This window comes from Glycine soja, chromosome 11 (genome assembly GCF_004193775.1).
Source record: "Glycine soja cultivar W05 chromosome 11, ASM419377v2, whole genome shotgun sequence".
In the NCBI taxonomy this organism is placed as follows: Eukaryota; Viridiplantae; Streptophyta; class Magnoliopsida; order Fabales; family Fabaceae; genus Glycine; species Glycine soja.
The window spans coordinates 19,985,605-19,998,906 of NC_041012.1; the positions used below are offsets into that span (position 1 = coordinate 19,985,605).

The 13,302-nt window shown below is 33.2% G+C and overlaps 1 protein-coding gene across 1 annotated transcript; it reads left to right on the plus strand.

Annotated features, from left to right (window-relative positions):
- Positions 1–2,637: 2,637 nt before the first annotated feature.
- LOC114373028 (agamous-like MADS-box protein AGL80) lies at positions 2,638–3,299 on the plus strand. The gene is made up of 2 exons (XM_028330586.1): positions 2,638–2,716; positions 2,863–3,299. Exons 1-2 carry the CDS (start codon positions 2,638–2,640, stop codon positions 3,297–3,299), a joined length of 516 nt encoding a protein of 171 aa, XP_028186387.1.
- The last annotated feature ends 10,003 nt before the right edge of the window (positions 3,300–13,302 follow it).

The following is a 13,302-nucleotide window of genomic DNA, read 5'->3' on the forward strand; positions in this document are numbered from 1 at the left end:
CTTAGTGGCATAATGTTCAATTCAGTAATGTTATTGGTGTTTTTATTCCTAATATAATCAAATTAGAAATTTTTGTTTGACTTACATATGTTTTTGGACTATTAAATTTGGGTCACTTTTTATTTTCTCTTTCAAGTTTTATTTTAATTTTCTTAATTTGTTAGATTTGATAATATTTTTTTAGTCCTTCTTGACATATTTTGATGGTTTGGATGCATAATTTGTGGCCGGTTTTTTTATCGTAGAATGGATTAAAAAAATCATATCTCTAAAATTTGAGGACTAAAAAATTGTAATTTTTAATTTCAGGGACTAAAAATAACATACTCAAATTTGAGGAATTAAAAACATACTTAAGCATTTTGGATTTTGTCTAAAACTTTTAAAACTAAAAAGTTTTCATCTATGTACTTTTGAAAAAAAAAAGTAGTTCCTTAAGCTAACACCTTTTCCAACTATGGAAGAAACAGAATTTGTGTATTTCAAAAAATATAAGTACTATTTCTTAAATTTTAACATCTATTAATTATTATACTTTCAATTAGGAAAATAATTCTTGAACACATACCAAACCGTACATATACTTTTTGAGAAATAGGAAGAGACTAAAGATAAGTGAATGATAAGACTGGGGATATGATTTGATAGGAAGAGATGCATACAAAGAAATGGGAGATGTTGATAGTGTCAGTAAATAATGGGTGTTCAAAAATATCACCACACTTTCAATTATGTACTTATGTAAGAACTAATTCAAAAGAACCATGGTATTTGAACACCCCATCTTTTTAAACACCCTATTAGCACTCTCTTACTAGGTGTTGATTAGCATGTTGGGTGTTCAAATATGTTTTTCCAATTCACAAAAATGTAATAATTACTTGTCATTAATGAGAAAGCTGTACTAGTAATAGTTAATTAGCTTATTAAATGGATAAGTAAAATAATAAAATCAATATTAATTATAATTTTTATTTTTATGTTGAGAAAAAGAGTCATAAGCTGACAATGTAAAATTTTTTACACCGTCATCCAATCACAGACCACCATATATGATAAGATGGTTGACTTTTATGGTAATTACTTTAAAAGTCATATCAATAGTGATTTGTGACTCAATGATGGTATAAAACTATTTTACACTATTAGTGCATGACCATTAAACTCTAATTTTAATATCAACATGCATGAAAATCTCATTTTCTTTATATTTCACAAACGCACAATACACATATGGAAAGTCATTTAAACACCTTATCAACACCTCTTATTTCAAAAGAACCATGATATTTGAACATCCCATCTTTTTAAACAACCTATCAACACCTCTCATTTCTTTCTATTTATCTATCTTTCTTCCTATCACATTATATCACCTATCATACCTTTCATTTTCTCTCTTTCCACTCTCTTACTCGTGTTGATTAGCATGTTGGGTGTTCAAATATATTTTTCAAATTCAAAACAATGTAATAATTACCTACCATTAAAGATACTATTAATGGTCAATTAAAGACTTACATGGATAGATAAAATAATAAAATCAATCTTAATTATATTTTTAACTTTTTATGTTATATAATTTTAATATCAACATGAAAAATATCATTTCCTTTATCAACATGAAAATCTCCTTTAGGTTTCCAAAAATTAACACCTTTTCCACCAATGGAATGAACAAAAAATCAAGTATTCCAAAAAAGTATGGCTAATATTTCATAAATACTAACACATATATTAATTATTATACTTTCAATTAGGGAAATTATTCGTGAACACCGAAATGGTGTATATACTTTGAGAGAAATAAAAAGTTAAGAGAGATAAGTGATTGATAAGATTGGTGATATAATGTGACAGTAATAGGAGAATAGAGATAGATGAGAGGTATTGATGGAGTGTTTGCAAATAATGAGTGTCCAAATATTACCATTCTTTCAATTATGCTTTTGTAAGAACTAAATCAAAACAATGTAACATTACCCGTCACTAATTAGAAAGAAATAATTGATAATAATTAAAGTATTACATAAACAGATAAAATAATTAAAAAATATTAATTATATTTTTAATTGCATGTTATTTTCCTAAATGGACAGATAAAGAAGAAAAGAAATATTAATTATGTTATTAATGTCAAAATCTCATTTCTTTTATCTTTCACATATGGAAAGCTATTTAAACAATATTTTAGTGTAAAACACTCTATTACCAATTTTTCTGCTAATACAACTCAGATAACACAAGAATCTCTAATAACAAATGTCTCTAACAATACTTTCCCTAAATTCAACCTAGTTTCATTTTAAAAAGAAGTTATATATACAACACAACATCAAGAAGGAGAAAAGCACATCAAGGTAACATTTTAACAAATTTCTTAATTCTTGCTTCATTGCCTTCCACATATGTAAGACAATTAAATATTTTCTAGTAAAATCCCTCTAATTATTTATTGCTCATAAATTTAATTAAAATTTTTATGCTAATACAACTCAGATAATTAAATATCTCAAATGTCTCTAGCACTACATCTTAAAAGACTTATATAAACAACACAACATCAAACATGAGAGAAGCACAACAAAGTACCTAGCACTTTAAGAAATTTCTTCTTGTTCTTTTCTGGTCACTGTCATGGCGAGAAAGAAGGTTGACTTTACATACATAAGCAATCCGAGGAAGAGGAAGGCTGCATTGAAGAAAAGGAAAAATGGTTCAAGGATTCTTTCTCTTTATCCCATTTTAACTATGCTTTATTACCCTTGTAGCATGCATATTTATCTTTTAATAAAATTTCAATTTCTAACAATTTCTCACTTTCTCTCATTTATCCTAATGGATTGCTATGTTTCTCAACAGGTTTGCTGAAAAAGATTGATGAAATCACAACCCTTTGTGGCATTCAGGCATGCGCTATAATTTATACTCCAGACGAACCTGAGCCTGAGGTTTGGCCATCCAACCAAGGAGTGGAAAGTGTGATTTTCAACTTTAGGGGAGTTTCTGAATCGGCACGAAACAAAAGAATGTTTTGTCAAGAGTCACTTTTAATGAAAAACATAACCTTAGCACAAGGGCAGCTCAAGAAACTTAGGGATGAAAACAGAAAGAAGGAGATAGGCCTTTTCTTGTGTCAATACTTTGCTGGTGGTAACAACCTTGGCAAGTGCAACATTATTGATCTGAATGATATCACGTTCTTGGCTGATAAAAAATTGGAGGAGATTACAAAGAAAATTGAAATGCTCCTTGTCCAAGAGGTGACACCAGCTACTGAAAATGAGGATAAACCGTGACTAAAAGAGAGCAAGCACTTGTAACTAATACGGGTGCCATGCCAAATTAATCTGAATTGGTCTAATGACAACAAATTCATCCCTTCAAAAGAGTGATGTTCTTGTTGGCAAGGTTTCTAGTGTCTCTGTTGTTGGAACTGTTCTATGTTTGCTTGCCATGTTTTTTGGTCTTTAAATGTGTCCATGCTTAGACACATGAATAATGTTGAATAAAATTGAAATTTTGTAGCTCTATTTTAAGGATTCTACTATCTTTCAAATATGCAGAATCTCAATATACATTTGAATGAATTAACAAGCACATCTAAAGACTAAATGCTTGGAAAGAAGTCATTGGCATATTTAACTAGATATCCCAATAAAGATAGTTTTCCCTATATAATTAGATTTTTCATATTGATGAAATTGTTAATGAACTTCAAGTATGGAATTTGTAATTGACCCATCATAAAAGAAAGTGTGGAGGGTATAATTGCATTTTTTCGGTAAGGATTTTACTAGACTTGGAATCATTTTTTCAAGAATAGTTCTTACGGAAAAAAGAGATCGGGAAAAACTCATGGAATAAGCACGAATTGAGGAAGGCAAATGAAAAGAATCAATTAATTAATTTTTGTTACGCCTTATGTGTTGGTTGAATCATAGGTAAAACCTATACTACAAGAACCCTCAATGGATTTGCTTCAGACAAGGGGTAAAGTATTATCACTTCATATGCCCTCTTTTAAGGTGGAGGAACTTTAAATAGAAATATTCTACAAAAGATGAGCTATTTGGAAAAATGGAAATATTGGTGTGTATAGAAACACCAAAAGTTGTAGATATTTATGCTTCTAATTAAATTGGTTGCACCTATTCAAACCCTTTGAAAATTTTATCTGTGGTTCTATTTTAACCCTGCTACGAGTTGCAGAAAAAAAAAAGTTGGTTCTCTGCATAAAAAAACATATATATGCTCTTTCCTCAAGAACAATCAAAGTTTTAGATAGACACTATTGCAACAGGAGCATTCTATGACGGTGGAAATAAGCCTTCTACAACGGTTTCGAACAGTCTTTGAAGGCGACGTTGTGAAAAGTGTTGACTTTTCATGATGGTCCCTTAAAAAACCGACTTAGAAAAATGTCAATTCTAAGACGGTTCTTAATTACAGCCCATCTTATGCTAGCATTCAAAGACAGTTGTAGACGGTTTTTTAAACCTTCTTTGAATGCTAGCATTCTATGACATGTTTTAATTAAAAACCGTCTTAGATGCTGCACTTAGGACAACCATCCAACTTTTATTCCATTTTCATTTCCCACCAAATGAAGCTTTTGTTGGGTCCTTTCCCTATCCCTAGTGCAGATCTTTCCATGATATGCATGTTTCCCATATGAACTTAATCTCTAGTAATCATATGCCAATAATTAATGACAACTTAATGTATCATGCTTATGAACTTTTTTCTATTAAGTAAATCCCAAGTGAAAAAAAGGTTAGGGTAGATATTATTAATTAATTACCTATAAACAAATACAAATAAAAAAGCAGAAACCCTGAAATGGAATATAAGCATTTCTTACATGCTTTAGGTAATGTGAGAGTCGCCTTTTAATGATTTGACCAATCATATACTTAATTCCTTTGCTAGTTTCCACAATATCAGAATTTGATATGCTTTGTGCAGTGCATTTAGTTCTTGATCAGTCACGAAAAACTCAGCTAGTTAATTATTCACCATTGACAAGCATGGTGTGAAGTTTAGGTGGTAAGGACTCCCCGATGGCAAGGCCATGGAGGCACAACCTCTTAGCAACCACATAGGAATTGAAGTAGCCAACAAGTGACTAAAGTAATAAATTTGAAAATGCAACTTTTCAAACTAGTGTTATGTTTTTGGCTTTAAATTATTGTTTACCTGTTATTTCTAAAAGCAAATGAACAATTACCGTAGTATAAAAAATGCTCCTAACCAAAAATATTTTTGAAATTAACATGAAGCAATCCATTTGTCTCCAATTTCTATCTCTAACAGGGAGGAATTTTTTTCTTTTAATTCCCTAAAATTGTTGTCTAAATAGTTTTGAAACAAATCTAGAAACAAAGAACCAAAAATCTGATTGATAAATTAGTTCCAAAAAAGAATTCTTTGAGAGGAAATGAGAAAAAAATTGTTCAAGGAGAATTCCGCACTGGAAGTCACTAGCCAAAACTTTGAAATTAGCTGAAACTAAAGAATATAAGAATAAGCAAGAGCTACCAAAAAATAGAAACAAATTCAGAAATTTAGAATACCAATTTTAGGAGTAGTTCTCTGTTGGTTTTCTTAATATACATTGGCCTTCTTTGTGTCTGAAAGCTGGTCCTTGTTTTCTTTCTTTCTTTATTTTAAAGGTGTAGAAATTTACATGGCTTTCTCAAATACAATCTAAACCTGTGCTTCTACCCATCATCACCTACCTAGGTGGTGCAAACATGATAGAAACTTCAAGATACATTTAAAAACTAAACATAACTCAAGTGTGGTGCCCCTTCCACATGGAAACACCAACACACCCTCAACGAATGCAATGCCATCTACTTCATCGAATTGCACACTTTCATGATTGCGAACTCGTGTGGTCATAATTTTAATTTCCAAAGTTTTTTGCTAACCATTTTTCTCAACCACTAACACTGTTGCACTAGTTCTTGGCCACAGTAAAAAGGAATGAACCTGAAATTGTTTTATGTCACAACTGTGCAGTTTAGATAAGATCATGAAGTTTACCATATTTTGTGGAACAAATGATTCTTGATCAAAGAATAGCCATGATTCATATGGATTTATTTGCATAAAGTAGCAAAATAAAGGTATGAGTTGAGAAACTCCTTGTAAGAAAGATATTTTACCAACTGTATATATTGGAGTGTTTTCCTTTTGTTTCTACGAATAACAAGATATTTACTGCACCGAACAGAAAGCCGCATAACATAAGTTCTCCCCAATGCAATGTTTGGCATTCACAAGTGTTTAACTGAACTACATCTAAATGCTTAATGAAATCATGTAAAAATAAATAGCATGAAACCCTATTTCTGATCAACAGGAGCTCCAACAATAGAAACCTATCAGAGACAAGAAAAAGAAAACACTTAAATATCTACAATTTATGCAACACCCTGCAAGATTATTTCTCAAGGAAATACTTGTTATAGGCTACTGGCTTCTTCAATTGGGTCAAGGTTCACATATTACATTTTGGAAGGAAAGTGAGTAATATTCATTTCAGTGGTTCTTGGTCACCTTTGTCGTCTATATTCTAAGCATAATTTACCCATAAAAAAAATTATACTCTTTTTGCACAAACTGAGTTGTAGAAAAACATGTCCATGACTCAGTTCTACTCATTTCTCATTCCAACAAGAAGCAATTTTGATGTTTGTATTCTTGTGGTTAGTCTTGTATCTTGTTTTCGATCTCTAACTCATTTTCTTAATCACCAAAGCTCTCCAAAACAACTTGTAAAGTCAAGTCTTTTATTTGGACATTGGCACATACTAAACAATAGGATCAATGCAAATGACAATTTGTAGATGCATGTAGGCCTAATGATAGTTGTTTTACCTAATGTGTTATTAGCAGATGTGGCCAGAAACAACAGTCCACTTATTTTTTTTTGCATTGTGAAGCTTTTTTTTTTTGTAAAACCAGGAGTCCACGCACCCTAGCATGAATTTACTTACTAATTATTTGTTAGGGTTCACTACATGTGTCCTTCCACTTATGAGAATTCTCATGTATGAGTTTTGTCACAAATATGGAGGCTTAATTAAGGCAATGTGTATTGTATGGTGTAAAGAGGAATACAATATACCATATCTTCAAGGGTGGCTTTTTGCTAGAGCCTTCGAATTTATTATAGTATAAAGTTAAGCTGGTGGCCTCTAATTCGTGCTCTTTAGATATTTTTCAAGGGAACATATGTTACTAACTTGCATCACTTTGTTGCTAGAAATACAATAGTTTTGTAAAAGTATATGCAATATAAACTTTAACCAGTCTAGCAAATAGCATTGGTCAAAAAATTTGGAGGATCTGATATATATTGGTCAAAGTGTTCTTTACTGAATTTTTTTTCTATTTCAGCTTCCTAGTAACATAATCAAGGCTCACAATCACATACCTTTGGAGCCAATGTAGCCTTAGAGTCATCTTGAGGTTGTGCCTTTACTCTTGCTGATCCATCAACTATAGAAGGAAATTCTCCAATTAGAAGTTTAGATCATGCTTTGCCAAATAAAGATAAGAACTCATTCAGTAAAGAACACTTTGTATTAAAATGTCTGAATTAGAATAACATAGTGCAACACCAAGAGAAAGGCTCATAGGACGAGAAAAGTACAAGAAATCATACCTTCATGAAATAGTAGCTCAAGCAAATTAGGTGCCTACATAGAAATCTAAATTTTTGTCAAAAGCAGGGAGAAAAAGAAGTAACTACGTCATAAGTTCAACCAAACAAATTGATAGTTAGGGTTAGGGGCATTGAAGAATAGACTGAAACCCCTAAACAATACCAAAAATCAAGAAAAGTTTATTGATTATGAAGCAAAAATACTATTGATGCAATCAAATGAGATTGCAACCCTTGATATAATATGCACCACATTTACACATTCAAATCAGAAGTAGAAACATATGAAATTAGAATACAAATGTGGGATCAAGACTAAATATATAAGCATTAAAGAGTAAACAATAATAGTCTCACTAGACCAATTCCTTCCTATTTGGCTAACATGACTCAGCTTGCCTTTCTGTAAGTCTGTTCTAGCCTTTTATTATGGACTTATTAATTTGTTCCTCCTCTGTTAATTTGATTTCTGATCAATAATTTGTATAGTTCTAAATTTTTCATAGGGATATCTCTTATAATAACTTGAGTGAACCTTTTTGAAGTGGCTCATTTCGTACCTAAGAAGCCCATGTATGTACAAGGTTTAATTTTACTTCCCCATCTAGCTACTATAGGTTGGGGGGGGGGGGTAGGTCCTGGTTAAAAAATATAAATTTTGTTTACATGTTATTAAGTAATTGTATCTTTTTTCCTTCTCTTCAAACAGTATTCTAGGCAATCCTTAAATATGTGCCACGGGAGTTGAGAATAACTGCTCCAGAACAACATCAATTCCTTCTGCTCTGAATAATTGTTAAGGTATTCATAGTTGTTGCATGTTGTGGATTTGCTTATGCTTTTCCGTCCTCATGATGTTCCATCTAAAGTTTTTCTTCTTATTTGTCATAAGTGGACTTAGTCTAAAACTCTAGTCCAAAACTACTGTTTTGGGGTGCAAAATCATTTGATAAAGAACTATTCAAAACTATTAATTTCTAAGATGCTTAACTTGTTTATAATCATTGCTTCATCTTTCTAGGTTTCAAAACTAACACTACTGGAAAATATCCCTTTTACGACGGTTGTAACTTGTATTCAAAGACGGTTTTGAACCGTCTTTGAAGCCAACGTCGTTGAAAGTGAAAGACTTTCAAAGACGGTTCTATAAAAAACCGTCTTAGAAAAGGATATCTTTTTAAAATGATTGCTAGCTAAAAATCGTCTTAGAAAATGTATTTTCTAAGACGGTTCTTTTAATAACCGTCTTAGAAGGATACTCTTCTAAGACGATTTTTAAGTAAGGACCATCTTAGAAAGATATACTTTCTAAGACGATTCTTATCATATTTTTTAAAAAAAATTCAAACATTTGTGAGGATTCTAAGACGGTTTTCTGAAAAACCGTATTTGAAAGTAAATTTTCTAAGACAGTTTTTTAGATAACCTCCTTAGAATGTCCTTCTAATAAAGAAAAAAAAATTTGAGGATTCTAAGACAGTTTTCTACCCTTTTAAGAAGATTTTTCTAAGAACTGTCATAGAATGTATTTTTTTTAAAATAAATGCAACATGTAATGATTTTCTGGTACTCATTTCTATACAAAATGCAATCATTAGGGCATGCATGGATTTTCTAGTACTCTATTTCCGTTGGACATAAAATCTTCTTCGCCTTATAGTGATTCATTGACAACAGGTTATCTTCAGGATGCATCCTTTTCAATAACACAAGCAATTTAGTGAAGCTCTTGTCACTCCACCTAAATCGTGTCTTCAAATTGACAAAAGCTAGCACCGCTGACAACCTTGTGAAAGTTTTGTACCCCGAATACAATGACTTCTTTGAATCATTTTCTATTTTCTCATACAAAGGTGCATGTTGCATGTGCTTGCTGAAAATCATCTTGCCCAAGAACGTGAATCATGTCTTCTATACGATGTCCCATGTCTACATCAACCAGCTCAGTGTGAGAGACTGTTGGCATGTCTGGCAATTCCCCTTGCCATATCCATTTTTTGTAATTGGGAATGATCCCGTCACATATAATATGTGATCTTATGTCATTTACTAATTGGAGTCTCCTATTTCCATATTTAACACATGGATAGAAAAATTTCCCACGCAAAGATGGTGCCTTACATTCAGTAAATTGAAGGAATTGTTTAACCCCATTCTCATACTCGTCACTAATGTGTGATTCTTTCATACAACTTCGATCCATGTTTCCCCTTTGCTGTGAGACTTCATTAAGTTATCTAACATGCAAAAAAACCTCACTTTTTGATGTAGCTCCATTGGAGCTTGTAGGCCTTGGATCTTCTTCATCAATGGAGTCATTTGCTTCTTGAATTTTAATGGCAACAGAATGGAGAAGAAGAAGAGTTGAGAGGAGATGCCACTTCAAGAAGAATATGAGTCATGAAGAAGCTCACAACCATAGGAAGTCATGGATAAAAGCTTGAAGGGTGGAAGGAGAGGGAGAGAAGGAGCACGAAATTTTGTGTCTCAATTGAGGTTTAAACTTTGAAGTGTAATTCTCAAATGATCAAAGTTTAAAAAATGCACACACATGACCTCTATTTATAGCCTAAGTGTCACAGAAAATTGGAGGGAAATTTGAATTTCTATTTAAATTTCACTTGAATTTGAAATCGAATTTGTGGAGCCAAAATTTCACTAATTATGATTAGTGAATTTTAGCTATGATTCAACCCACTAATCCAAGATCAAGTCCAAGATTCTCCACTAAGTGTGCTTAGGTGTCAGGAGGCATGTAAAGCATGAAGGACATGCACAAAGTGTGACTATATGATGTGGCAATGGGGTGTAGCAAGCAAATGCTCACCTCTCCCTCTAAAATTTAATTGGATTGGGATTCTCCCAATTCAATTAAATTTATTTCCAACCACACATATCAAATATTCACTTAATGCATATGAAAATACAAAACCACCCCTAATACAAAAACTAGTCTAGGTGCCCTAAAATACAAAGGCTGAAAAATCCTATATTTTTAGGGTACCTTACCTATATTATGGAGCCCTAAATACAAGGCCCAAAAATAATGAAACTTTAATCTAATATGTACAAAGATAAGTGGACTCATACTTAGCCCATAGGCCCAAAATCTACCCTAAGGCTCATGAGAACCCTAGGGCCTTCTCTTGCATCTCTGACCCAATTTTCTTGGAGTCTTCTATCCAATGTCCTTGCGGGGTAGGATTGCATCACTTTTTTTTATCAAGGGTGTGGCCCTATCCCATTTAGGAAGACATTTTTTATAGTAGATTCATACGTAAAGGTTAATTGTCTTTTCCTAAATTTGACGAAATTTCAGCAGCATTTCGCATTGGTCTCCAAGAACATGAGATGAAAGCAGTGCCATGTCATCATCCACAACATTCAACTATGCACTTGGAGAACAAAGTGAAATGCACTATACTGGAATATCGTCAAATTTAAGAAAAGACATTTAACCTATACGTATGAGTCTACTAAAAAAATTAGTCTTCCCAAAATGTCCAAACGAACAATTCAAGATTCAATACATCGATTAATGCAAATTGTCTGTATTAATCATTGTATTGAATTTACGCAAGTGAGTTTGGAATATACTATTCATAGTGGCCTGAAAAGATGAAGGTGTATTACACAAGCCAAAGGGCATGACACAAAACTCATAATGGTCATGGTGACTTTTGAAGATGGTCTTGCTCACACCTTCCTCCTTCATCAGGATTTGATGATACCCTTGTAGCTAATCTAACTTTGAGAACCAATAGGCACTTCTTAACTCGTCAAGTAGTTCATCTATGGTAGGAATTGGGAAGCGATCCTTCACCGTGATGGCATTGAAAGCACAATAGTCAATGCAAAACCGTTAAGACCCATCTCGCTTTTTGCCCAAAAGAATAGGGGATGAAAATAGGCTCGTGTTAGGGCGAATGATCCCATTTTGTAGCATAGTGTACCGGATCGCACAAGTAGTATAAAACGGTAAGAATCGAGTATCGAACTCTCGGGAAACTTGTGTTATCTGGCAAGCTATTTCGGTAAATAGGTGTCTGATATGAAAAGATGATTGTGGTTATGAACATGTATGTAAACTATCTATGCAAAAAGAAAGAAAATCATGCAAGAGAAATGTTGTGTAAAAACAAGTAGAGAACGCGTTGGTCTTCCTAATAGGTTCCTGATGCTAAAATGGATGTTCTCTATCTAACAATGCTCATGTATTCCTATGTTGTCTCCTGGACTGCTAGACCCCGATTCCTCATGATAGCCTAGCCTAATCCTGATCAAGCCTCGTCCACAAATTCCTCTTGTAAGACTAAACTCGACCAGGACCACATTAAGACACACATACACATCTAAGTTCTTGTACCTCAATTCCTCGTGACAGTACAACAACTTAGCCCCGTACTATCAAGGACTTTAGAATCAAACCAGTTTCCACTGTTGAATGACCCTAGCCAAGCATGCATCTACGTGATCAAGGTAAAGGCATACTGGAATGAAAAGCAAATAACACAGAGAACACACAAAACATCATTACATAGATAGAAGTATATTTACATCAGGTACCTACAGGGAAGATCCAATAGAGGATTTAGCTTTCCATAGTCCGGAAACCTCCTTTACAACACATAGAAGAACAAGATGAAAGATTGCAAAAATACAAGTGGTGAGGATGTCTCCTTCTCCTCTAAGATCTCACAATCATTCACAAACTCATCTCAAGCTCTCAGAACGGCTTCCACTTTGAGCTCTCATCTCTGCAGATCTTCACACAACAAAATCTCTCAGAACTCTCTGGAACTTGGACCTTTCTCTCTCTAGAACTTCCTAAACATGCAAAAGCTTCAAGCCAAGGCCAGATTCTCGTGCATGCAGAGGCTTCTGAAGAAGAAAAATGCCAAACTCCCCTTAAAAAATTTGATTTCAAGCTTAAATAGGTGGGTTGGTCCGTGCTCACGTGCTTAGCGCAAATATAAATCGCTTAGCGCGCATAAGTGGATTTCGGCTTAGCGTGCTTCTCTCGCTTAGCGGATGAGCTGAAGTGGTGCGCTTGATGACCTGGAGCGGTGCACTCAGCGAACCTGACAGCTCATCTTCTTCTGGATGATTCCTCGCGCTTAGCCACTGAGTGTCGCACATAGCGAATGATCGCTAAGCTAGAAGATTGGCTTAGCGAGAAGGTAAAAATAGCATTTTTGCCAATTTGCCTAATTAACCCGAAATTGAGAGAAATTGATTATTAAACACACAAAACAAAAGTATAAATTATCTATTACCTATATTTAATAGAAAGTACTTATAATATTACAAAACAACTATAAATTGGAGAAGTTTGATACAATATACACAAGTTTAATACACAAAAGTTAGTCGTTTTCACTAACTAATAGCTCTCTAAACATTTCAAATCTTACTCATGTACCATGGCATCCACATCTCATGCACATAAGAATCATACATTACATGTCACACTCATTTCAATATACATAAAACATGTTCATAGTCACAAGTAACAATATTCCCAAACATAATTCAATCAAAATCATCCTTAAGCACACTTGACTAAGTAGTACAAAATTCAGTCAATCCAAATTCTATATCATTTTCCTATTATAACAATTGTC

What these genes read in the sequence shown, in the direction of transcription:
- LOC114373028 (XM_028330586.1), top strand. Translation starts at nt 2,638, where the DNA reads ATGGCGAGAAAGAAGGTTGACTTTACATACATAAGCAATCCGAGGAAG. An exon ending in ATTGAAGAAAAGGAAAAATG is followed by an intron (nt 2,717 to 2,862) that starts GTTCAAGGATTC and finishes GTTTCTCAACAG; the next exon opens with GTTTGCTGAAAAAGATTGAT.